This window comes from Rhinoderma darwinii, chromosome 9 (genome assembly GCF_050947455.1).
Source record: "Rhinoderma darwinii isolate aRhiDar2 chromosome 9, aRhiDar2.hap1, whole genome shotgun sequence".
NCBI lineage: Eukaryota > Metazoa > Chordata > Amphibia > Anura > Rhinodermatidae > Rhinoderma > Rhinoderma darwinii.
The window spans coordinates 92276777-92302140 of NC_134695.1; the positions used below are offsets into that span (position 1 = coordinate 92276777).

Sequence of the window (25364 nt, forward strand, 5' to 3'; positions counted from 1 at the left end):
AGTCTAAATATTGGCTGTGTCTGCAAAAAATAATTTCTCGTTTTAATAATCCAGACCAATCGGGTTTCATGCCAGGGAGGGCCACAGATGTTAACCTTTCAAGGCTCGTCACGAACATATCATCTACTGGAAGGACGAGTGGCTCCAGAATTGTGGCCCTGAGGTCTGTACTAGGCAAATTTGGATTTGGACCCAGGTTTATCCAATGGGTGCAGTTATTATACTCCCACCCTATAGCGAGTGTTAAAGAGAATGTGTCGCTAGAATTGTTTTTTTTTCAGATGACCGATGTTTATATAACTAATTACACATTGCTTTAATGTTTTTTTATTTTTTCACAAGTCATAAAATATTATAAATTCGATTTTAAAATTATAATATTTCCATGTGCTGGCCACTAGAGGGAGCAGTTCCCAAAATGGCAGCATGGTCACTGTGGTAAAGCAACCGCATTGACTTCTGCTGCAAATTTGGGGTGGACACACTCTCCTTAGTGACCTCACTCAATCCCCCCCCCCCTCCCTTCTTCTGGCTAGTTCCGGGCAGGGGAGGGGTTTGAATGTCTTCAAATCGCCTACACTGTGCACCGCCATGTTCTGAGCGACTGCACAGTGGTAGTGATCATACACCACCAGAAATTACCTGCCGCCTCTGTTGCCTCCGCTCTTCTTACCAAGTTCCTGCCGCCTACGCTCCTCTTCCGTGCGCCTCCGCTTCGTCTAAGCCATTGCCGCAGCCGGAAGTAGTCATCTTACTGTCTGGCAGCGACTTCCGTTCCACATGAAAATGGCCAGATTTCTCTCTAGGAACGAGCTTCGTTGTGTTACTGGTGTGAACTGCGCATGACCGATCATGCGCAGTTCACACAGACGGCGCATGCTTCGGGGAATGGAACGGCTCCCGTTCGCATGCTCTATGGGGATGTATGTGCCGTATAGCATATTAGTGTGTCATTAATCGCCATACACAGATGAAAAAAAAAAGACAGCCCCCATAGAGAACTAAAAGTATGAATAAATAAAAAAGTTTCAAGTGACAACATAAATAAAATATTTTGAAGTTTACATTATATAAAAAGCAATAAATAAATAAAAAATCATGACATCTTTCCTTTAAAACCAATTGTCACATTTCCCCCTCATTGACATTAGCCTGAGGGACGAGACAAGGTTGCCAACTATCCCCTTCCCTTTTTGCATTGGCCATAAGAGCCATCAGGAGAGGGTTTTGAGATTGGTGAAAGGGCGGAACGTGTATCTATGCGGATGATACACGATCCAGCGCCATCTACAGGCGAGGTTCCCTCTATTGGATTGATTTACGTCCTTCTCTGGGCTTCGTGTGGATTGGTTAAAATCTTTGGTAATAGCAATAGACGATCCGGCTAGAGACACTGCACTCCCTTCTCCACTACAAATTCCTTATGTGGGTATAGCGATTAGCTGTGATATTGGTACCTTTATACCGGATAATGTCGCTCCTTTGGTGCAACGTCTCAGGACAGACTTTGATAGATGGAAACACCTCCCTCTCACAGTTACAGGCAGAATAATTTGTTTAGGATGAAGTCCTTACCGAGATTTTCGTCCCTCTTTCACAATGCTCCAGTATGGTTTCCATTATCACTGTATTCCACTGTGGATAAAGATTTTCGATCTTTTATTTGGGCAGGGGGTACACGTAGAAGCGCTCTAGGCACACTACAACTACCCACTGAGCAGGGTGGACTGCCCTCCCGAATCTATATCTCTACTTCAACCGGTTTACGTGTGGTGGTGGAGGTGTTTTACTCACAGACACCTTAATCCCGGTACTGAGCTGAAAGCTTCACTTCTCAGCTCCTATAAAGCCCCGGTGAACTCGATCTATAGACGACCCCCCCCCCCTTAGCCTGGGACATACACACAGTCCCAATGCAAACAACTCTCTAGGTCTGGCAGAGATCTTCGTTGGTATTTGGGAGGTCCTGGTCATCTAGGACACTGCTCTGGTGTAACCCGCTTCTGCCGCAGTTACACGGACACCCTAACTGTGGTGAGTGGGCAACCCCGGGTATATTGACCTTGGAGGATGTGGTGGTGGTGGAGAATAAAGTAGCTACTTTTGTACAACTTCGATCCATACACCAGATCCCGACTCATCTCAGGTTCTGCTATTTCAGCTTAGACATGCCCTTTGGTTGCCGTTTGCAGGATATAACATTAGACTCTCTACGTCCCTGGTGGATAATTGGGTGACGCGGGAGACGGTGGCTAAGCCATTATGCACACTTTATGGCCAATTGTTAACTGTATCGTCTAAAAAAACTTGTTACAGCCTTGGATTATTCGTCTCAGACTCTTTCCTCTGTGTCTACAGACGATCATAAGGAAATGCTATCCTCTTTAACAGGTCCCTTGATATCTACGAGAGACCGACTTATTCAATTAAAAATTTTCTCCCAAATTTACTACACCCCTTACAAGTTATTTAGAATGGGACGTATCCAACTCCTGTCTGTCCACGGTGCCACGGAGTTGAGGGCTCCTTCCTACACCTGTTCTGTGAATGTCCGATTATTAATCATTTCTGGGCTGAGATATTAGAGTTCCTTGAGCTTAAAGTAGGACTCCCTCGTATACTTGATCCCAGAACGTGTCTTTTATTATTGGTACAAGAAATTATACTGATCACTGTCAGATCTCTCATGACGCTTCTATTGTTCTAAAAAAAAAAAAAAAAAAAAAAGACTATCCTCCTGCATTGGAAACATCCACAGGTTCTTACATTATCAGCATGGACTGCGTTGGTTAATTCTACCTTGCCACTCTTTAAGCTCACTTATGAAGCGTGTGGATGTCCTGATATATTTCTAAAAGTAGGGAGCTCTTAGACAGCCAATCCTCCTACTAGCTCATAACTTGGCATCGCTCGGGCCTGGGTTTTGCTGACGTCTCTCTCTGATCCGCCACTAGACTCAACCATTAACCGGTCCTCACCAGATTTTAAGTTACATTTTCGCCTGATAAGGAAAGGCTGTTCGTTCAGGTTGTTGTTTTTTTTCGTTTTCTACTATATACATATTGATACGTGAATATATATCCATATGTTTTTGATAAAAATTGACCTCACACTTAATACTGCTGTATTATACAACATTATAGTTTTCTATTTTGTACCACTGTTTGCTATGAGGTCTTCATAAAATTACCTTTAAAAAAAAAAAATATATATATATATATGCTATACGGTTTGATGGGCTTAGGATCGAGCTTCATGACAATTTCTGGTCGCGGTAACATTGTGGGTTGCCGCTACCATCAGAAAATCGCAACGTTCTGATCTGGGTGGGTGACAAACACAAGAATTCAGAAACGTGACTTTATCCTTTATTGGGGAACATTGAGGTACAGAATCCATTGCGTGGATTCAAGTCACAATGGCGTGCTAGAGATTACACACAAAAATATTTTCTCCTAAAATTAGAAAAAAACAAAACAAGAATTACCTGAGAGAGAGAAGAGTCGTCTCCAGATCTGCTAAGTCAATGCTGGGTACCAAGTGGTCCGTAGGAACAGTCACCCAGCTTTCCACAGACTCTGAACGGCATATAAAATCTGCATGGTTATTAAATGCTACTCTATTATTCAGTACGATCGCTAATGGGAATAGCTCTCGTACATGTATAGCGCTAAAGCGTTTCAAACGAAGCAGTCAAATTGCAAAACTGCTGGAAAAAACCCCAGAAAGCAAAGAAGGTCGTGTGACCATCAGCAGCGGTAACCACGTTGGAACTGCGCCAAAGGATTTAAGGAACTGCACAGATCTCATCTATTGATGTGATCTTTTCATTTTAAAGAGAACCTTTCACCTGCCCATACAATGTGCAGCATGTAATGGGCAGGGCTGTACAAACCCGGACTCACTATAAAAAATGTTCCTATCCTTCTCCGTTATTTATTTATCGGTGCCGTTATATTTGGCACCCGATATTTAAATAACCCCCTGAACGGTCAATGGGGCGTGTAACATCGCTGTGACACTGTCCAATCAGCTGCGCGCGCGGACACAAGCACTCCAGCTCTTAGGCTATGTTCACACGGAGTATTTTGGGGGAGGAATATCTGCCTCAAAATTCCGTTTGGAACTTTGAGGCAGATTTTCCTCTCCCTGCACGCCGATTTTCGCACCGTTTTTCGCCCGCGGCCATTGAGCGCCGCGGGCATAAAACAGCGCGAAATACCCTTTCTCTGCCTCCCATTGAAGTCAATGGGAGGTCAGAGGCGGAAGCGCCCGAAGATAGGGCATGTCGCTTCTTTTTCCCGCGAGGCAGTTTTACTGCTCGCGGGAAAAAGACGCCGACGCCTCCCATTGAAATCAATGGGAGGCGTTCTCGGGCCGTTTTTGCCGAGTTTTGCGACGCGGTTTCCGCGTAAAAAAACTCGGCAAAATACCCCGTGTGAACATAGCCTTACTGTGACGCGGTCCGTAGCCGATTGGAAAGTGTCACAGCGATGTTACACGCCCCCTTGCCAATTACACGCCCCATTGACAGTTCAGGGGGTTATTTCAATATCGGGCACCAAATATAATAGCACCGATATCTAAATAACAGAGCAGGATAAGAAATTTGTTTTTAAAAGGCCCCACGGTGCTCTCATGTATGGGCAGGTGAAAGGTTCTCTTTAAAGTGAATGTCCACCCGTGAATACCGTTTAGATATTAAATTCTGTGCTAACTGATTTCTTACATCTTTATATAATTTATTTTATCTTTATAGTGGTTGAAAATGTTTCTGATACAGCAGCCCAAATATTTTGCAAACACAGAACTTGATCATTTAGAGGTCTGTCTGCAGTCGCCACTAGGGGGAGCTTATTGCATACTGTTTAATCCTATGTAGAAAGTTTCTAAAACCCCTCTAGTGGTGGCTGCAGGCAGACAGAAATGTATAATCTAACTCGGTGAAGGGGATTTGGAGCTCTGTATCGGAAAAACAAACTTCTGAACGCTTTAAAGCCATATTAAAAAAAACTTCAAATTTTGGACCAAAAAGTTATATGGTGTTAAAGAGGTGGACACTTATTTAAAGGGTCAAATAATATAATGGTCAAAGGGTAACTAAACTTAAAAAACTTTTGACATGTCAGGTGTTTGGATTGGTGGGGGTTCGAGCACTGAGAACCCCACCAATCGCCAAAACTAAGTGGCAGAAGGGCTCGGGTAAGCGCTGTACCCCTTAGCTTCTGAACGGTTTTCCCCTTTGTGCGGACCCATAGACTTACTATCGAGCCTGTACACCGCTCCTAGGAAAGCCGATCAGAAACAAAGCGGCACAGCACTTACCCGAGCACTTCTGCCACTTCGTTTTAGCGATTGGTGGTGGTCTCCGTTCTCGGACCCCCTCCGATCAAAACTTCTGACATGTCTAAGATTTTTGAAAAGTTTAATTACCCTTTAAGGAAACATTCTGTCTTGGAGACCCCCTACACGTTTAGTACAAAACCATAGTCAGTCATTTTTTGTTTTTTATTACTCTTTATTAGTCACTTTTCATAATTTGTTTCAACCAAAAGACGATAATACACAGCAGTCTAGTAACCCATGAAAATGTTTACACCCTTAATGCTCCCCAATGACTTATTTTTTTTATTTTTGTACAAGTTTGCTTTTACATTTTAAAAATAAGTCTGCGGTAATTAGCAGTTCGTTATCCACCCCACTCAGATGGAATTTGAATGTTCCTTTCAATGAGGCCACCAGGGGGCAGGTTCTTAAGAAAGTTGTAACTTACTGGAACAAGAAAACCAAAAAAAAAAAAAAAAAAAAAAGACGACTTTACAGGGGAGAGCCAGATGACCTCGAAGAAACAAAAAGAAAAATAACCAACGTGGCAAATATAATGTCTGCCCAAGTATTAGGAGACGGCCTGCTGTGCCAGAGGCCAGGACTGAGGGGCGAGCTTGGTGTAGCAGCTTGTCTCCTTTTTTTGCATTGTGGCTCTGCTGCCTTTGTTCTTAATAGATGATCCAAGCTCGTGAATGAATGAAACCGTTACAATGTCCATCTAGAGGCCCGCCGCCTCCTAACTCATGGCTACCTAAGGCAGATTGTTTCCAAACTTTGGCCTCCTTTGAGAATAGCAGAGCCAGCGTCACTTCCCTCGTTATTTACAGAATAATTTCATTTGGGAGGCGACACTTCTTTACCACCTCCTTAGCAGGCACGGAAAATCTACAAACGATTAAGAAATTAGCAGCTGCAGCTACCGAAAAAAAATTATCAGATACTGTATACTCAGCACCATTACATCTGGGCAGCCCACCTAGTGAAAGTCACGGCTCCAGTACCATAAACGTCACCTCTATATGCCATCCAGAAGAACACGAGATCCAGGACAAGCTCTGGTAGAGCAGACGTCTCTCGTATTCACTATTTCCCAATACAACCTGAGGCACTGGAACCTGGACACAGCTCATTGCAAGAGAAGAACAGTAGTAATTTACACAGAAGTTACTATCCGGTGCCGAGTGGTAGAATCAGGCGCTCAGAGGCTGCAGAACTAGCACTTTTTTTTTTGGAGGGGCATTTCGATTGAATCCAGAAGAAGGTGCAGGCAAACTAGGGGAGCAGCAATTCATCCGTGGGATACAATTTAATAGTATTCTAAAAAGTGAGAGTGTCTCTTTGTTGTAGAGAAAGAGACAGAGAATAATAAAGGAGCCTGGGGGGGGGGGGGGGGGGGGCGTGAATGGAAATAGGTCTGCAGGAATGTACAGAGGAGAATAGGGGGGGGGGGATAAGAACACAAAAAATAATCCCATGAGATCCGGCCTGGGAAAATCAACTCTAATTCCCGGCGGGAAAGGTGAGGGTTGTAGGAGGCCAGGCTGCTCCCTCTTATGTTGAGGAAAAGAGAGGCAGCAGTGTCCTTGCTTGGCGTTCATTGCTTCACTCGGCTGCAGAATGTCCCTCAACCTTTTCAGTTACCCCAAAGCCCAAAAGTGCAATCGTTGGCAATCCAAAGGCAGAGGCTCCAGCCCAGAGATCCTTCATCTTGGGTGGGGGGGTGAGAGTAGACACAGCGCCATCTTATTGCCAGGACTGAGGAGGGAAGTTGCTCACTTCGGCGAGGTCCTGCATGGCCGAGCCCTTGTGATTATATGTCAGCTTGATCCGCATGCGCAGCTGTTGCTGCGGGGAGCAAACAAACAAATATGGGTTCACACAGCGCCAAGAAAAGAAAAATAAATAAATGAGGAGGGGTATTCCAGTTTGAACAAATGGTTATTTTTTTGGTTTTATTAAACGTTACACAATTTTGAAATCTACTTTCTGTATCAAGTCCTCATGGTCTTCACTATCTCTGCTTGCAGTCATGGTTTACTTCCAGTGGATGCAAATCTGTCCCGGTCATGTGATAGAAACACAGGTGCACATTTTGTTACAGTTGCAGTGCAAATAGAGCGCTGTCATGTAACGAGCCATGCACCTGTGTTGGCACATAACTAGGACTGAAAATAAACAATGACGGTTTTGACTGAACGACAACAAGCAGAGATCTTGAAAATTGGTACAGAAAATATATTGGAAAATGATATACTTTATTTAATGAAAATTGTATAAGCGTCATTGGCTGAAACCATCGTACCCCATTAAAGGAAGAGCGCTAATTGTGTGTCGATATTTACCTTTTGGGGGTTCAGGACTTTAATGACCTGCGTGACACTACCGGCATTGAAGGGCGGAAGGACATTACTGCTCGGAGACAGGAGCTGAAGCTGGAACGTCTGAAATAAAAATCAACTGATAAGTGATTGTTCCTGGCCTAATGCCTTAGAATTAAGAGCAAATACGTGGACAATGGCAATCTTGTTCCAGCACATCATGAGATACCTTTGGTACTGCCGCCTGGAACACGTAGTCTGTCATCTCGCTGTCTGTGCTGTTGTATGCTTGAGTTGTTATCACAGTCACGCTGGCGTTCGTGCTGGATCTCTCAAAGCTGAAGTCTATTTTCAGGCCGTTCTTGTTGTAAGCGACGATGGGTGGAATACCTACATAGAGAGGAATATTTCTGACATACGGATACCTACAGATCTTTCCATATGTAAGAGACAGGGGAGATGACGTACTGACCTGATATTTCATTGAAGAGAGGTTGCACGGATAGTCCATCTAGCAAAAGCTGGGGTGCAGTCATCTGAGGGACGGGCGCTGGAGGAGCGGATAACAGAAAAAGGAACGAATTTAGAATAGAAACCCTTGCAATGGACAACAAGGCAAGTTTTTCTTTTAGACCGTTTTATTAAATCTCCCACTATAAATAAATAAAAAAATAAACCTCAAAAAAATCTCAGGGCTCCAGCCCAACAACTCACTGGCACTTAAGGGTTTGTCTCAAGAGGATTACCTGTCCATATGCCTTCTTACGGTATATACACGTCAGAGGGGAAGGGTCTCCTACTCGGGACTCCTCTCTATTACCTGTATAAAGTCAGGCAGTGTTTCCATAATAAGAAATCGGTGGCCTATCCTCAGGATAGGCCATCAATATGTGATCGGTGGGGGTCTGACTCAGCACCCCGCCGATTAGCGGATTTGAAGAGGCTGCGGTGCTTGGACGAGTGCTGCTACCCCTTCACTCCTGATCTGCTCGTACTGTAGATTGTCGACACCTCTAGTGGCGGTTCCCAGTATTACAGCCCTGTCCCATTAAAGTGAATGGGAGATGGTTGTAATACTGTGAACCGCTGCTACAAGTGCGTCGGCGATTCACAGTACGAGCAGTGACCGTAATGAAAGGGAAGCAACGCTCGTACGAATGCCGCGGCCCCTTCCGAAACAGCTGATTAGCGGGGGTGCCAGGAGTCAATCTCCCACCAATCACATATTAGTGGCCTACTTATAAGAATTTCTTATGACTGGACAACCCCTCATGATGGAGCCCCAACAGGCCATGCCCTGAAGATTTCCTTAACGTTGCACGTGTGATTTAATCGATTATTAGTACAGGTTTTCTCTATATGAAATACGCAAGACGTGGCCTGTTGGGATTCCTCGAGGACTAGTTTGGGAACCGCTTAAAGCACCCACACAGTAGCCGATGAACCTAAAGAAAACGTATAAAGCTGGTATCTTAGTCAACTAATACTTCATATATTGGGGTCATGTGATGTCATCTTTACGCATCATTCACATTTATGAATTCCAAACATTATTTGTGATCAAGCACGGAACCGCTCTGAAAAATGTTATGAAGTTTCCCTACTTTCCTCCTGGTAGGATCCAATTGAGTATTTTTTGCAAAATAGAAGGTTCTCTCACGAACCTGTAATTCAGAAGTGTGAGTGAAGCCTTCGACACCAAGTCTTGGCCGGCCAGCTTTTACTTTGACCCTTTTCTTTTGAACTGAAGGTAAACATCTATAAAAGCATTGGCGTCACGTTCTAACACAGAAGGCTCCTTTAGCCGAGTCCTTCCATGATCAAACACTGACCTCCAAGATTTAGATCGCCCAGTAAATCTAGAAGTTCTCCTCCCACGGTGGATTGTTTCGGAGGCGGCGCAGTAGGTATGACCAGCTGAATATCGTTTCCTCCTAATAAATCTAATAAATCGTTGGCCTATAAAAGAAAAAGGAAAAACAGATGTATTCTCAAAAACAAAAATCTTCCTGAGTCTGGATGACTCAGCAGCAGCTGGAATTTTATCACCGGCCGTTCACCCTTCAAGCAACGTCTTCATTTAACAACGTGCGGGGCCTCACCAATTACTAGTGTAGGCAGAGAAGTGCTGAGGCTGCAGGAAAGAAAACTTATCCATTACACGAGAAGAAAATGGCCACGAGCTACGTCAAAATATACTAAATTCAGCGCATCTATATGTAAAAAGATTTCACCTACATCATTCTACTATAGAGTGGGGAATCTCAAGGGGGATGTCAAAATCTGTCATCAGACAGAGCTCCTTATAAAGTGATTCAGCAGGTGCCATTGCCGTTCAATAGCTGGCACCGTATGCCACTTATGATGCCTCTGCCTAGTTGGCCGCAAGGCCTCACATGGTCACGGCTTTGGCTCCTTTTAGTGCACAAGTGTGGTGGCTGCATCCAGTGTTGCACAAGTAGGATAGGGGGCGCCGTCATTGGGATATAGAGCAAGTGACCGCTTACTGACACCGATGTAGAGACGATCGCTGGGTATTTTGGCACTAGATATTCGGCACTTCTTTCATTTTAGCAATCGGTGAGGGGTCTTAGTGCTTGGAACCCCAAATCGATCAAAACTTCTGACATGTCAAAAGCTTTTTAAAAGTTTAGTTACCCCTTTAAGGGGTTGTTTGATAGGATATGAACACAATGTCCGATTGATATCTGTCCAACATCTGTGACCTGATCTGATTGCTAGAAATAAAACGCAATGCAAGAAAATCACCGGGATAGTTACTGGGCAACCACGTGGCTGCCTGGAAAAAGCAGAGTGGAGTCAAAAGGAGACAATGTGATTGGCCACCCTTCCTAGCACCGCTGCCGCTACCTTCTAGTGATTGGCAGGACTCACGCTGATCAGGCATTGGTGGTATATGGTAGCGATACGTCACCACACGTCTATCTGGATAAAACCCCCTAACAAAAGTTCGATATGGACCAAGAAATTCTGCATTCAAATAATTGTAATGTAAATGGCCATATACCTGTACATGAATGAAGCCACAGGGTGCAGTACTCTACAGCAGCTCTAGACCCAACACTCAGTGTCTGTCCATTTGGAGATCCACTCTCAATGTAATTGTAATTTGCCATAGACTGATGAGACGCCACGGTTTAGACATATTATAATAAGATCGGCTTCTCAATTTCAATATCAGATTGGGTATTAAAAAACGGATTGCAACTACAGACCCCACAGAATAAGGTCTGCCTCTGTTGTGGATGCTTTGCTTAATTTTAAGCCTCGCCCAAGGTGGCACTAGAGGGCGCTCTTTGCTTTAGACCCCAGAAGTTACCTGGCTGGTTGGTGGTTGAGAAGAAGAAACTGGTTTGGTATCTATGATTCCAGGTTCCGCGTCCCCATTAGTTTGGGCTATGTCCGTTGGTCCATTCGTCATGCTCTTTTCCATTATGGGCATCCTCTCCAGAAGTGCAGGCCTAGAAAGCAGCAGGCATTACAACCGCCCATACAGATACCTGGATAGCGGTTATAAAAACACAAAACTACAGATCAAGTCAGTCCTCTCACCTCATGTGGTCGTATTTCTTGAATAAAGCATTATATTCCACAGCTCTTTGCTGAAGCTCGACATCAATGCTGCTTCCATAGATAGAAACCACTTTCTTTATGCGGCTGCAGAAGATAAAGAATACTTTGTAAGGTTATTGTTTGACTAGAGGTACAATCATGGTCCTTGTACAGCGCAGCTCAACCAGATACAGAAAAATACTCTTCCAACCTATCCTTTGTCAGGGGGTACTTACTTGACAGTGTTATTGAACCTAGTTGAGTTTTTCATAATGGCTGTCAGGGCAAAGCCTCGCGTAACTGAAGAGGACATGTTAGAAATCAGAAGAGTCTCTAGAATATCCAGAACCTCGTCTTCGGTGACCTATTCAGAAACAAAACTTCCTTAAAATATTGCCCTAATTACGTACACAATGGTCACGCAGGGGCTTGGAAAATTCTGTACCTGAATAGGTTCCTCCTCTTCACATTGGCCCGATACCAGCAGGTCTCCGTATTCTCCTATACACCAGGACGCCACCTGGACCAGAGGTTGCTGTGTGGCGGAAAAGAGACGTACAAAAAAATGTAAGACATTCAATATAAAATACACTTGAAGGCAGCACCCCCTAGTGGTCGGACAAAGAACTGCATGTACTACAGGGTGAAAAAAACAGAAAGAACCTTTTATTCAAAGCGTACCTGCACTTTTATCAAACTTTTGATATGCCACAGAGACATATTAGAAGTTTGCACCCCAAACGTTGCTCAAACGAAGGTGCAGAAAGAAGCACTCAGTTGAGCACCCTGCCGTTTTTGGCGGTGATCGGCGCTCTCTGTTAGGCTGAAGACGGCCTATACAGAATGTCTATGTGAGCCATCTTCAGGCTGATGAGGAGCACCGATAACAGCCAAAGATACAGGATGCTCAACTGAGTGCTTCTTTCTGCCCAGTCAGTGAAGGTGGTGGTCTCAGCTCCCAACGATCCAAACTTCTGATGTCTCTAGGACGTATCAAAAGTTTGATGAAAGTGCAGTTACTCTTTAATTGCGTCAAAACAATGTAGGTAAATTGGTCTTACAAATTGGATTTTGATTACAGATCATTATTCTGTACCTCACCAGTAATGCAACTACAAATCCCAACATATGAGAAGGACGCAGCTGATGTGAGAATAAAAACAACGCTCCACCTACTCAACACAAGGATTCAACACTCTTGGTACCTCCTATTCTAAATGTACTAGAACGTTATAAAGAATGTGTTGTACTAAATGTGAAGAAGAGGAACGAGAATGCTTAATTTGCAGCAAGTGGAAATTTCCCTGTTACAATTTCCAAAATAGAAACAATGCAAATATTCTGAAAAGTGTCGCTTGATTCAGTAAAAAATAAAAATATACGTTCAGAATTGCAGCAAATCTCGTATTTCATGGTCAAATGATCAGGGTCAGCAACATTCGGAACTCCAGCGGTTGTGAAACTATAACTCCCAATATGCCCTGAAAGCCAAAGGCTTTATTATGCCAGCCATAGGCTGTCAGGGCATGCTGGGAATTGTAGTTTCACAACAGCTGGAGTGCTATTGGTTGCTGACCCTTGCATAGACGAATGTTTGTGCAGTAGCAATAATCTAGCACTTCGGTGTTCCTACTTTCCGAACATCCCCCAGTGGTGGATTCTTAACACCTAGTCTTATGGCCGCTTACCTGGGAGATGTCATCCTGAATAGCTTTATAGAGTTTCTGTACAGTGTATTCGTGCATCTCATTACTATTAGTGATCAGTTGAATTAAATTAGGAACCGCATCATCCCGTACATAGCTTCCAGCCTACACATATAAAACGAACAAAAAGGAGATTAGTGAAATAATCTAGAGACGGTTTCCCAAACAGAACACATTTTCTATTTCTAGATTTATTAGATTACAAAAATAATGAGGCAAAATAAGAAAAATTAATGGAATGATAACACTAACAAAAAGTGAATGGAACGTTAGCCTAATGTTGTAATACTTACAGTCGTGAGGACTCTCATAATTGTGTCTATGTGCCACCGCTTTGAGGGAGCGTATCTATAAAAAAATATAAGAGTGTGTTTTGAGCAGTTATGGTGTTGTATGACTCTCGGCTGACACAGTCATTACCCCACAGTCCCTCGGATAGAACTTACTTCTCAGCTGCTAAGAAGATGCCTGATGCACAATCGGATTTGAATTCGGGTTCACAGGAGTCAAGGAAATAAAGCAGCTCCTTCATCATACCTCGGATGTTGTTACCGTTTACTAATGCAAAGCTTAGTTCCATGGCTCGCCTAGGACGGAATGGATATCACCGGACAAAGAGTCAGAAAAATCTCTGTAGAGAAAAATCTATCTATCTATCTATCTATCTATCTATATATATATAGATCACAGCATGGGATGTGGTCAGAATACGTGTTATCAGCAGTGAAGCTCAGTCGATGGATCACTTAGTAATCATCATATGACAATCCCAGGCAGCGTGATACAGAATGAATCTATATCAGAAGTCTTAAAAGGTGACTAAACTTTTGACGTCATAGTGACATGTTAGAAGTTTTGATCAGTGGGGATCCGGGCACCGTGACCCACACAGATCGCTAAAACAAAGTGGCAGAAGCGCTTGGGTGAGCTCTGTTCTGCTTCATTTCTAAACAGGTTTTCCTCAGAGTGGTGTACAGGCTGAATAGAAAGTCTAGGAGTCCGTACATGGCCTGTTTGGCTTTGTGGGGAGCGCTTCGTTTTAACAAATCGATGGGGTCTCAGCGCTCTGACCGCCCACAGATCATAAGTTTAAAAAAAAGTTTAGTTCCCCTTTACAGGATCTCCTGATAAGTCACTGGCATGATGCTAGACTATTGGAAGTCACATCTACAGAGAGGATATCCAGTAGTCTGAAGAATAAGGAACATCATTAGCTATTCTTACCTCTTAATGGAGACGTCCAAGTCCTTCAGACAGTCGACTATGGTGCTGCGGTGTCTCTGCACTGCATTGTGATCCGTCTGTACGGTTTTAAGTAGAGATGTCAAAGCAACATAGCTGTAGTGAAATACAAACAAGATACGTTGATGATGAAACCATAGGATAGCCATGAATTCCATCAAGAATATGTATAAATACAAAAAAAAACTTCACCGAATATTCTTGTCGTTATTTAATAAGAAACGCCCCAGGATATTAATTGCTAAAACCTGTAGGCGACAAAAAAATAAAAATAATTGTTAAAAAAGTTAGGCGAGGAAGACACGTAACCTGAAAGAGCAAACACTTATCAATAGGATACACTATAACATAATGATCGGTGGGGGTCCGAAAACTGGTACCCCTGTTGATTCCAAGAACAATAGGACCCCGAGATCCCTTCTGCTTTTTCCCTGCACAACGGCGGTCTTGTCAAACCTGCTGCGCTGTGAACTGCAAGGAACAACTAAGAAGGAGCTGCTGCAGAACAGATCTGCCAAACTAAGGATCCAGCTACCGATTGGTTGTCCTTGTTCCAGCAATTGCTTCTCTTATGATTGTGTCATTTAAAGGGTTCTCCGGGCGTTTTTATTATTGATGGATCTATCCTTAGAATAGGTCATGAATGGCAAAAATCAGTGGGGGCCCGACTCCTGGCACCCCCGCTGATCAACTGACTGAAGGGGCTGTGGCGACGAAGCCTCTTTAATGTTTACCAGGCACCGCGCCGTACACATTCCCAGCAGGACAGAGGCTCAGTCCTATTCACTTGAATGGAACCAGAACTGCAATCCCAGGCACAGATGTGTACAGCACTGGGCCTGTAAACTGGGAAAAGGTCGCAGGGATGTGGGGAGTCGGTCCCGCACTGATATGATATTGATGACCTTTTCTCTAAGGATAGGCCATCAATAAAAAATGCTTGGAGATCCCCTTTAAGAATACATGAAATGTTTACTCTGAACAAGGGCCAAAAGTGAAAATTACTGAGGACCGACCAGTATTGTGTGAGCAACAGTCAAAAGTAATGATTCCCTTCAGCAGTAGGAAGATACAGACAGTGCAGTATTACATAACGAAGTCTCAGGGCACTAGGAAAATATCTCATTCCAAATATTGCTCCATGTTAGAAACCGTTTATATCATCCCTGTGAGACGTAGCATGAGAAAAGCCTGGAGAAACAGTAATGCGACCTAAAGGGAAACCGTGCAGGGCCGGTTGGAGCAGTGTGAAGTCAATAGGAAATAAAGGTCACATCATTACTGGATAATACGTCCCAGGGAAGAGCAGAGAGGGTCAGAAATAGAACCGTGATTTCCAAGATACCCACCCGCAGGCCGCTTTCTGATTTTATGTCCATGATGGTTAAAACAGTTTCATACAGAATAGCGTTGCCAACATTTTTGCTGGTCTCTGTGTTTGTTGCAACCTGAAAAAAAGATAGAAAAGCAGTATTAAAGCTATACATCATATTCTAGAACGGTCTCTCGGGATTCAGCCACATTATAGATCCAGCACACTAGCATCTCTCTAATAGCAGAAACTGACCCAACCAGGTCATTTAGTGGCCACAGTCCGCATTCTGTAGTTGTATAGCTTGTGTACATCTCATGACCTCGATTAAAGTGGTAAGTCTTACATCAGATCGGTCATCAGACTATGCTACCCTATATAATGGCTGCATGGTATGGGGATAGGTCAGCTTTCCAATTCGCTCCAAAAAAAAAAATATAGCAAAAAAAAAATAGTGCCGTTTGGCTAATAGGAGTGATCAAACAATACGTCAGACTTATAGTAATGAGTCCGGTATTCTAGAGGGGGATCGCTCCCACCGCAACCTCCTCACAGTGACCGATGGGCTGACAAATCACCGCCGGGAGGGAGCGGTCCCCTCGTGAATGAACCGGACTCATAACTAGAAATTCAATGTAATCTTTGATCACTCCTATTAGCCAAACGGCACAATATTTTCTGTGCCATTTTGGCTAATAGAATAGCGGAACAGTCCCCATACTATGCGGTCGTTAGATATTGGTCAGAGGATCCCACAATTTTCTGCTGGGGTCCACTGACAATCTCATGTGTATGGGGACAGCCAGACTGTCCCCCAACTTCTCTAATCGGGGGAAGCAAGGATCTGACATGCTGATTGTAACCTGTGTGATCTTTTGCTTCTCCAAGAGAGGTAGGGGGGGGGGGGGGGGGTCAGTGGCTTTTGTCACACCCCCATTGAAGTCGGGAAAGGCAGCACTTGATTATTTTTTTTCCTGGAATGCCTAATAATCATTTCATAACCCTGTACCTGCGCCAAGATGTCATTCATTGCTTCACTTGAGTCATCATCATTTCGACCAAGAATCCTGAGAAGTCGCAGTATCCGGACCTATAAGAGACCATATAAAAAAAAAAAAAAAGTCTCTGATATTATACGCTTATATTACACTGTACACAGATTGCATTTCCTCACAATTCCTATCGCCATAACCTAAACTCCCGATCACGGACACACATACAAGGGCCGATATCATAAGCCTCCTGACCTTCTAGTAAGTTCTTACTGGAGATTTCACGCTCACCTGTAAGAAAGGGTCGCTGATGCCAGACACGTCGTGCTCCGGAGAATACCCAGACATTATAAGATTCTTAAGAATACGAACTAGCTGAGGAACGAGCTGAGGAGAAAGATGACCGCGTTACCAACCCTGCCTAATAATCTCCCGCCGGACACAGACGGTCACTGATACACAAACTGGACGCTAGATTTACACTGATATATTGTAGGGTCTATAACTAGGACGGCCCCTGGAGCCAGAATTAGACAGCCCAGGTTGCGCTACAGCATCACAAAAGACGAGCACGAGTTACAATCAATGGAAAGGGAAGATTTAGTTATAAAGCATCTTTAGGGAAGAGTTTGTATGATTGAACAGGTATTTGGGAACGAATAGGAAGACACCAATAATTCTTACCTTCTCATTCTAACAAACAGCAGGATCCCAAAAAGCCAGAGAGCAAAAGACAGGAAGCAGGTGTTAGGAAGACCGAACAGCAGAACCGGAGCCATGCTGTTCTTGCATGATGTACACGTATATAAACATTACAAGCAGTACAACCCCCAATATCCTCACACGTAGCTTAAATGGACAACCAATAAGAAACCGTTAACATTACTAAGATCCCTTGTGGCTTCTAACCACGTAGGTGTGTTTTAGAAGACATCTCTGCAGTCATTCTTAGGATTGTGCAATCAGGTAAAAGGCAGTCGTGCTTAATTAAAGGGGTTCACCGTGTTCCCATAAATAAGGGTAGGCAGGGTTGCTCCCTAAAATAGTGTTAAAAGATCTGGTCTGATCTCAGGTGCTGCTGCAGGGAGAGGGGGGCGGGGGTTGTTTACATGAATCTTTGCGGATGGGATATGTGGAACACATCCACGGAAACTATAGATATAATCTCCTATAGAGTAGCCTCCAAAATGAGCACTCTGCTCATATTGTGGATATCCTAGAAGAGGATATTAAGTGGTAGTGGAGAATGGGAGCTACTGGGAACACCTGCCTATTGCGGAGCCGGAATTGACATAACAAGGGACCCATTGTAAATCAACAGATGTCAATGCCATCACTGTTTTCAATAGGCCACCTTGCAGTGCTCCAGTGCAAATAGCTCAACAAAGCAGCGTCTCAGCAGGGCACTACCCTGACCTAAAAGGGCTCATGGAAAGGAATTCTCCAAAATAAACCCAACCCTTTAAGCACAAAGTCTCTTACAGGGAGGACCAAAGGGGGCCCAAGATGGGAAAAATGTATATATCCAATAGGAAGAATGGCCATGAAACCCTACCTTCCTAAAATGTGTCAGCATGTCGGGGCTTCTCTCACACATCTCTGTCAGGAGCACCACGGAGGTATGCAGCACTCCTGTATTATAGAATAATATGATGCATTAAATGGATAAAACAAAGCTGAAATTTAGCAGAATAGAATGAAAAGCAGGGACGTAGTGGCAAGAGCATTGCCACACAAGACGCCATAACATGGCGAACACATACCGTGGTTTTTCTCGTTCAGCAGGTTTTTTGTAGCAGGTAAAAACATTTCCATGAGCTCTGGGACCTTTCGGATGACGTGAACGGCACATAATGCAGCCTGAAAAGAAGCATACAGAACCATGGCATTTAGAAATACGTCCCTAATACAGTGGTCCCCAACCTGTGGCTTTCCAGCTGTTGCAAAACTACAACTCCCAGCATGCCCTGACAAGACTGACTGTACAAGAGCAAAGCTTACTAGACAGTCAAAATTAATTTGAGCAGCTGTCTAGTGTAAGTCTTTGCCAGAAGGGACCAAGTTGGATCTCCTTGTGTTTCTAAAAAAAACAAGTGCTTTATCTACATACCTTCTTGCGCAGGTAGGAGTTGGACGTTTTAAGAAGTTTCTCTACCTCCCCCGCCAAGTCTCTGCACATCTCCGAGGATCCCATGCAGCCCAATGTGCACAGCGCCAAACCCTGCACATACTGAGTGCTGTGATTCAGGTCACTAAGAGAGAGAAGTCACAGGTTACAAAAATCCGGAGAGCAACAGATGAGTTTTTTTACATACGTGTAATATATCACACTAGAGAAGAAGAAGAATTAGGAATTTATTCTTGTGAATAATTTTGTTACAACCAAGAAATTCTATATAGGATAGTTACGTAAGCTATTGGATGCGACTGCACCCCATAAACAGCATTCAGAAGTACCAAGTGGGGAGAATAAATGAAGTCTGCCCGCTAGGAAAATGATGCACCCCATCCATCAGTGGGCACCCTTCTGCCAACCTGCATTAAAGTAGTATTGTAATTGCATATCTCTGGGCTACGTCTTAACATTATGATCAGTGTGGTTCCGACCACTGGGACCTCCACCGATCACAAGAACAAAGGGACAGAGGTCCCTTTGGCTTAATCCCTACACAGCCGGTGGACGGGAGCAAATAGAACCGGGTTATTGTTCCCTTCACGGCAGGTGGTTGGGACAGTCGCTCTACGGGACGAATCTATGAAGGCGAAGTAGCACCTAAGCACTGCGGCTCCTTTATTCTGAAGATCAGGGGGGGGTCCCAGCAGTCGGACCCCCAACGATCAGTAAATTATGGTATACCCTAGCAAAACCCATGTAATGAATGTGAAGTTCTGGGCCACAAAAACAGCAGGGAGGCATATGAATGTGGGTTTTTACTCAGTCAGCTAATATCCTGTTTTCTACATACCACCCACATTGTATGATATCACCGATACAGAAAACAATAGTATAACCAAGAAAAGGGGATCCTACGTTCATAAAACATTATCCATTTACACAAATTAAAGTATATGTATACAGCGATGCAGAATGTGGAATAAGTGGCTTCATAACAGCAAATGCAATAAGGTTACATTGTGATCAGTGGGCACCGCATAAAGATACTATATGAAGTGTAAGCTCATGTGGCCCCCAACCAGTGGCTCACATGTGGCAGCTGCAGATATTATTATGCACCAGTGACACCAGGGATAGCATTACTAGAACTTGGTACCAGGGTCAATCACTGGCCGTTAACACGGGGGGGGTAAAAGCCAGATCACTTGGTCATTTCTTTAATAGACATTTAAAGATTTACTGCGGCCCAACGACATCGGTCGTATCTGAAAGTGGTTTGCAACCTACGAAATGTCGGGGACCCCAGACATGTGGACGCAGATCTGAATCTAGTCTACACTTAATGCACTGGTCATGGAGATTTTACGATGTTATCCTCTGCAATAGATGAGGACATTATATAAACAGTAAGGCTGGGTTCACACGACCTATTTTCAGATGTAAACGAGGCGTATTATGCCTCGAATTACGCCTGAAAATACGGCTCAAATACGTCAGCAAACATCTGCCCATTCATTTGAATGGGTTTGCCGACGTACTGTGCAGACGACCTGTCATTTATGCGTCGTCGTTTGACAGCTGTCAAACGACGACGCGTAAAAATACAGCCTCGTCAAAAGAAGTGCGGGACACTTCTATGCGTTATATGCGGGACACTTCTATGCGTTATATGCGGGACACTTCTATGCGTTATATGCGGGACACTTCTATGCGTTATATGCGGGACACTTCTATGCGTTATATGCGGGACACTTCTATGCGTTATATGCGGGACACTTCTATGCGTTATATGCGGGACACTTCTATGCGTTATATGCGGGACACTTCTATGCGTTATATGCGGGACACTTCTATGCGTTATATGCGGGACACTTCTATGCGTTATATGCGGGACACTTCTATGCGTTATATGCGGGACACTTCTATGCGTTATATGCGGGACACTTCTATGCATTACATGCGGGACACTTCTATGCATTACATGCGGGACACTTCTATGCATTACATGCGGGACACTTCTATGCATTACATGCGGGACACTTCTATGCATTACATGCGGGACACTTCTATGCATTACATGCGGGACACTTCTATGCATTACATGCGGGACACTTCTATGCATTACATGCGGGACACTTCTATGCATTACATGCGGGACACTTCTATGCATTACATGCGGGACACTTCTATGCATTACATGCGGGACACTTCTATGCATTACATGCGGGACACTTCTATGCATTACATGCGGGACACTTCTATGCATTACATGCGGGACACTTCTATGCATTACATGCGGGACACTTCTATGCATTACATGCGGGACACTTCTATGCATTACATGCGGGACACTTCTATGCATTACATGCGGGACACTTCTATGCATTACATGCGGGACACTTCTATGCATTACATGCGGGACACTTCTATGCATTACATGCGGGACACTTCTATGCATTACATGCGGGACACTTCTATGCATTACATGCGGGACACTTCTATGCATTACATGCGGGACACTTCTATGCATTACATGCGGGACACTTCTATGCATTACATGCGGGACACTTCTATGCATTACATGCGGGACACTTCTATGCATTACATGCGGGACACTTCTATGCATTACATGCGGGACACTTCTATGCATTACATGCGGGACACTTCTATGCATTACATGCGGGACACTTCTATGCATTACATGCGGGACACTTCTATGCATTACATGCGGGACACTTCTATGCATTACATGCGGGACACTTCTATGCATTACATGCGGGACACTTCTATGCATTACATGCGGGACACTTCTATGCATTACATGCGGGACACTTCTATGCATTACATGCGGGACACTTCTATGCATTACATGCGGGACACTTCTATGCATTACATGCGGGACACTTCTATGCATTACATGCGGGACACTTCTATGCATTACATGCGGGACACTTCTATGCATTACATGCGGGACACTTCTATGCATTACATGCGGGACACTTCTATGCATTACATGCGGGACACTTCTATGCATTACATGCGGGACACTTCTATGCATTACATGCGGGACACTTCTATGCATTACATGCGGGACACTTCTATGCATTACATGCGGGACACTTCTATGCATTACATGCGGGACACTTCTATGCATTACATGCGGGACACTTCTATGCATTACATGCGGGACACTTCTATGCATTACATGCGGGACACTTCTATGCATTACATGCGGGACACTTCTATGCATTACATGCGGGACACTTCTATGCATTACATGCGGGACACTTCTATGCATTACATGCGGGACACTTCTATGCATTACATGCGGGACACTTCTATGCATTACATGCGGGACACTTCTATGCATTACATGCGGGACACTTCTATGCATTACATGCGGGACACTTCTATGCATTACATGCGGGACACTTCTATGCATTACATGCGGGACACTTCTATGCATTACATGCGGGACACTTCTATGCATTACATGCGGGACACTTCTATGCATTACATGCGGGACACTTCTATGCATTACATGCGGGACACTTCTATGCATTACATGCGGGACACTTCTATGCATTACATGCGGGACACTTCTATGCATTACATGCGGGACACTTCTATGCATTACATGCGGGACACTTCTATGCATTACATGCGGGACACTTCTATGCATTACATGCGGGACACTTCTATGCATTACATGCGGGACACTTCTATGCATTACATGCGGGACACTTCTATGCATTACATGCGGGACACTTCTATGCATTACATGCGGGACACTTCTATGCATTACATGCGGGACACTTCTATGCATTACATGCGGGACACTTCTATGCATTACATGCGGGACACTTCTATGCATTACATGCGGGACACTTCTATGCATTACATGCGGGACACTTCTATGCATTACATGCGGGACACTTCTATGCATTACATGCGGGACACTTCTATGCATTACATGCGGGACACTTCTATGCATTACATGCGGGACACTTCTATGCATTACATGCGGGACACTTCTATGCATTACATGCGGGACACTTCTATGCATTACATGCGGGACACTTCTATGCATTACATGCGGGACACTTCTATGCATTACATGCGGGACACTTCTATGCATTACATGCGGGACACTTCTATGCATTACATGCGGGACACTTCTATGCATTACATGCGGGACACTTCTATGCATTACATGCGGGACACTTCTATGCATTACATGCGGGACACTTCTATACATTACATGCGGGACACTTCTATACATTACATGCGGGGCACTTCTATACATTACATGCGGGGCACTTCTATACATTACATGCGGGGCACTTCTATACATTACATGCGGGGCACTTCTATACATTACATGCGGGGCACTTCTATACATTACATGCGGGGCACTTCTATACATTACATGCGGGGCACTTCTATACATTACATGCGGGGCACTTCTATACATTACATGCGGGGCACTTCTATACATTACATGCGGGGCACTTCTATACATTACATGCGGGGCACTTCTATACATTACATGCGGGGCACTTCTATACATTACATGCGGGGCACTTCTATACATTACATGCGGGGCACTTCTATACATTACATGCGGGGCACTTCTATACATTACATGCGGGGCACTTCTATACATTATATGCGGGGCACTTCTATACATTATATGCGGGGCACTTCTATACATTATATGCGGGGCACTTCTATACATTATATGCGGGGCACTTCTATACATTATATGCGGGGCACTTCTATACATTATATGCGGGGCACTTCTATACATTATATGCGGGGCACTTCTATACATTATATGCGGGGCACTTCTATACATTATATGCGGGGCACTTCTATACATTATATGCGGGGCACTTCTATACATTATATGCGGGACACTTATATACATTATATGCAGGACACTTCTTTGAAGCGTAATTTGAGCCGTTCTTCATTGAATTCAATGAAGCACAGCTGAAATGATCGGCCGTCAAAGACACCTCGCATAATGCGAGGAGCAGCTTTTACGACAAACGACGCAGCTGTTTTCTCCTGAAAACAGTCTGTAATTTCAGACGTAAAAGCCTCTCATCGTGTGCACATACCCTAATAATAAAGAGAATACCGTGGGGAAAAAAAAAAAAATACCCTCTAATTTTTTTAACATTTTCCAGGCTACATGACATTTGTTCAAAGTCCCTGTCCCCAATGAGTGACAATACGGTACTTGGTGAACCCTTACCTCAGATTAACCAATCAGCTCTCGACATGATTGTATGGACAGCCAAATAATGGCCAATAGCAGCCAGAGAAGCAGACAAGAATTACACTAACTTAAGTGGGCAATAAACAAGGTAGTTTTCTTGTTCGTCCGACAGCTATTTCTCCCGACTCCACCATAGACAGGTTCAATGGGGAGAAGGGAATAAGCAGCAAGGCACCTGCGGCAGTGGATTACCTCCCATAGGAACAAAGGATTGCGCATGTTGAAACCAATATTTCCAATCCCTTATTCCCCCGACACCTGCGGTCATGGAGTCCCCATATATAATAGCATGTGTGATTTAGAAGACAATCAGGGCTACACAACAACTTATCGTATGCAACTAAAAGACGCAGTGGTAGGTCACCAATATAATTTACTAGGAGGAACTACAACAGATTGGAGCGCTCTGATTGATACCAAATTTCTAAAATGTCTATGTTGTACATTAAATGAAAGCACTCATTTATCTGGCCAGCTTCACCGTTGATCTGTGTGTATCAAAAATCTAAACTGAAAGTGCGAATAAACATGTCAGAGGTTTTGATCAGTGGGGTCCGAGCATTGAGACCCCCACCTATCGTTAAAAAGCAGCAGAAGCGCTTGGTTGAGTGCCGTGCCGCTACTGATCAGCTTTCTTCGACTTTCCTCAGAGCGGTGTACGCGCTCAACAGAAAGTCTGTAAGTCCGTACGCCGCTCCCTTCCTTTCAGCGATCAGTGGGGGTCTCAGGGCTCGGACCCCACCGATCAAACCTTGACATGTCACTACGACCGGTCAAAAGTTGTTTTTTTAGCATTATACATTGCACTAAAATTTCCTTTGGGGACGTGTCTATGGGAGTGTTTACAGCCTCTATGGATCAGCTGCTCTCTGTGCATGCAGAATATACATTTCGCAGCAAGTATTTTGCAAACGTGCAGCACTTAAAAATAAACCCAAGTCCTTTACACCATAGAATCCCTTTAAAGCGTTGCATGTCACTAGATCCTGCTTTCTCCAGTTACGGTCATTTCCGGTTGTCTAGTCTCTCGTCTGACCATGTATAGGACAATTGACAAGCGAAATGTTTCAGCTCATTCGGTTTGACTGCACTGGGTAAAAACATGGGAGACCTGCCGCCGTATGATTAAGCTTCAGCTTCCTGAAAATTATTTCCCCTCTGTTCGCAACTAATGAAACACTTGCATGATCTAAAGCTTGAGACTCCGGTCTGATGTTGTGAAAATAAACAAGAGAAATATTGTGACCACATATCTTACCATATCTAGATCGCACGACCTGGAATGGCCAGTGGATTTTAAAAAGTTGTGTCACATCACAAATAAACAATGCCTGTTTCTATGTGAACCACAATAGGCGTATAGTTACCCCTTGTGTCTTTCCGGCTGATGATCTCACCACTGTGCCCATCCAGTTGGCTGCATCTGAGGCATCCTGGTGTCAACTTGATGGCACAATGTGTATAATGGATACTCTACATACATACCAAGA

The 25364-nt window shown here is 44.1% G+C and overlaps 1 protein-coding gene across 1 annotated transcript in view; it reads right to left on the reverse strand.

Moving 5' to 3' along the window:
• Nucleotides 1–6714: 6714 nt before the first annotated feature.
• AP1G1 (adaptor related protein complex 1 subunit gamma 1) overlaps nt 6715–25364 on the reverse strand; it is a 38764-nt gene continuing 20114 nt past the window's right edge. The window contains exons 6-25 of the mRNA XM_075838493.1: nt 18582–18723; nt 18235–18331; nt 18027–18103; nt 16763–16858; nt 16489–16569; nt 15517–15615; nt 14360–14415; nt 14150–14263; nt 13372–13512; nt 13219–13273; nt 12908–13030; nt 11665–11754; nt 11456–11583; nt 11220–11324; nt 10987–11128; nt 9479–9605; nt 8119–8196; nt 7876–8036; nt 7671–7769; nt 6715–7173 (exon numbers count right to left, since the gene is read on the reverse strand). Of these exons, the coding sequence (XP_075694608.1) occupies nt 7072–7173; nt 7671–7769; nt 7876–8036; nt 8119–8196; nt 9479–9605; nt 10987–11128; nt 11220–11324; nt 11456–11583; nt 11665–11754; nt 12908–13030; nt 13219–13273; nt 13372–13512; nt 14150–14263; nt 14360–14415; nt 15517–15615; nt 16489–16569; nt 16763–16858; nt 18027–18103; nt 18235–18331; nt 18582–18723 (2113 nt within the window). The 3' untranslated portion in view covers nt 6715–7071. The remainder of the gene's footprint in view (nt 7174–7670; nt 7770–7875; nt 8037–8118; nt 8197–9478; nt 9606–10986; nt 11129–11219; nt 11325–11455; nt 11584–11664; nt 11755–12907; nt 13031–13218; nt 13274–13371; nt 13513–14149; nt 14264–14359; nt 14416–15516; nt 15616–16488; nt 16570–16762; nt 16859–18026; nt 18104–18234; nt 18332–18581; nt 18724–25364) is intronic.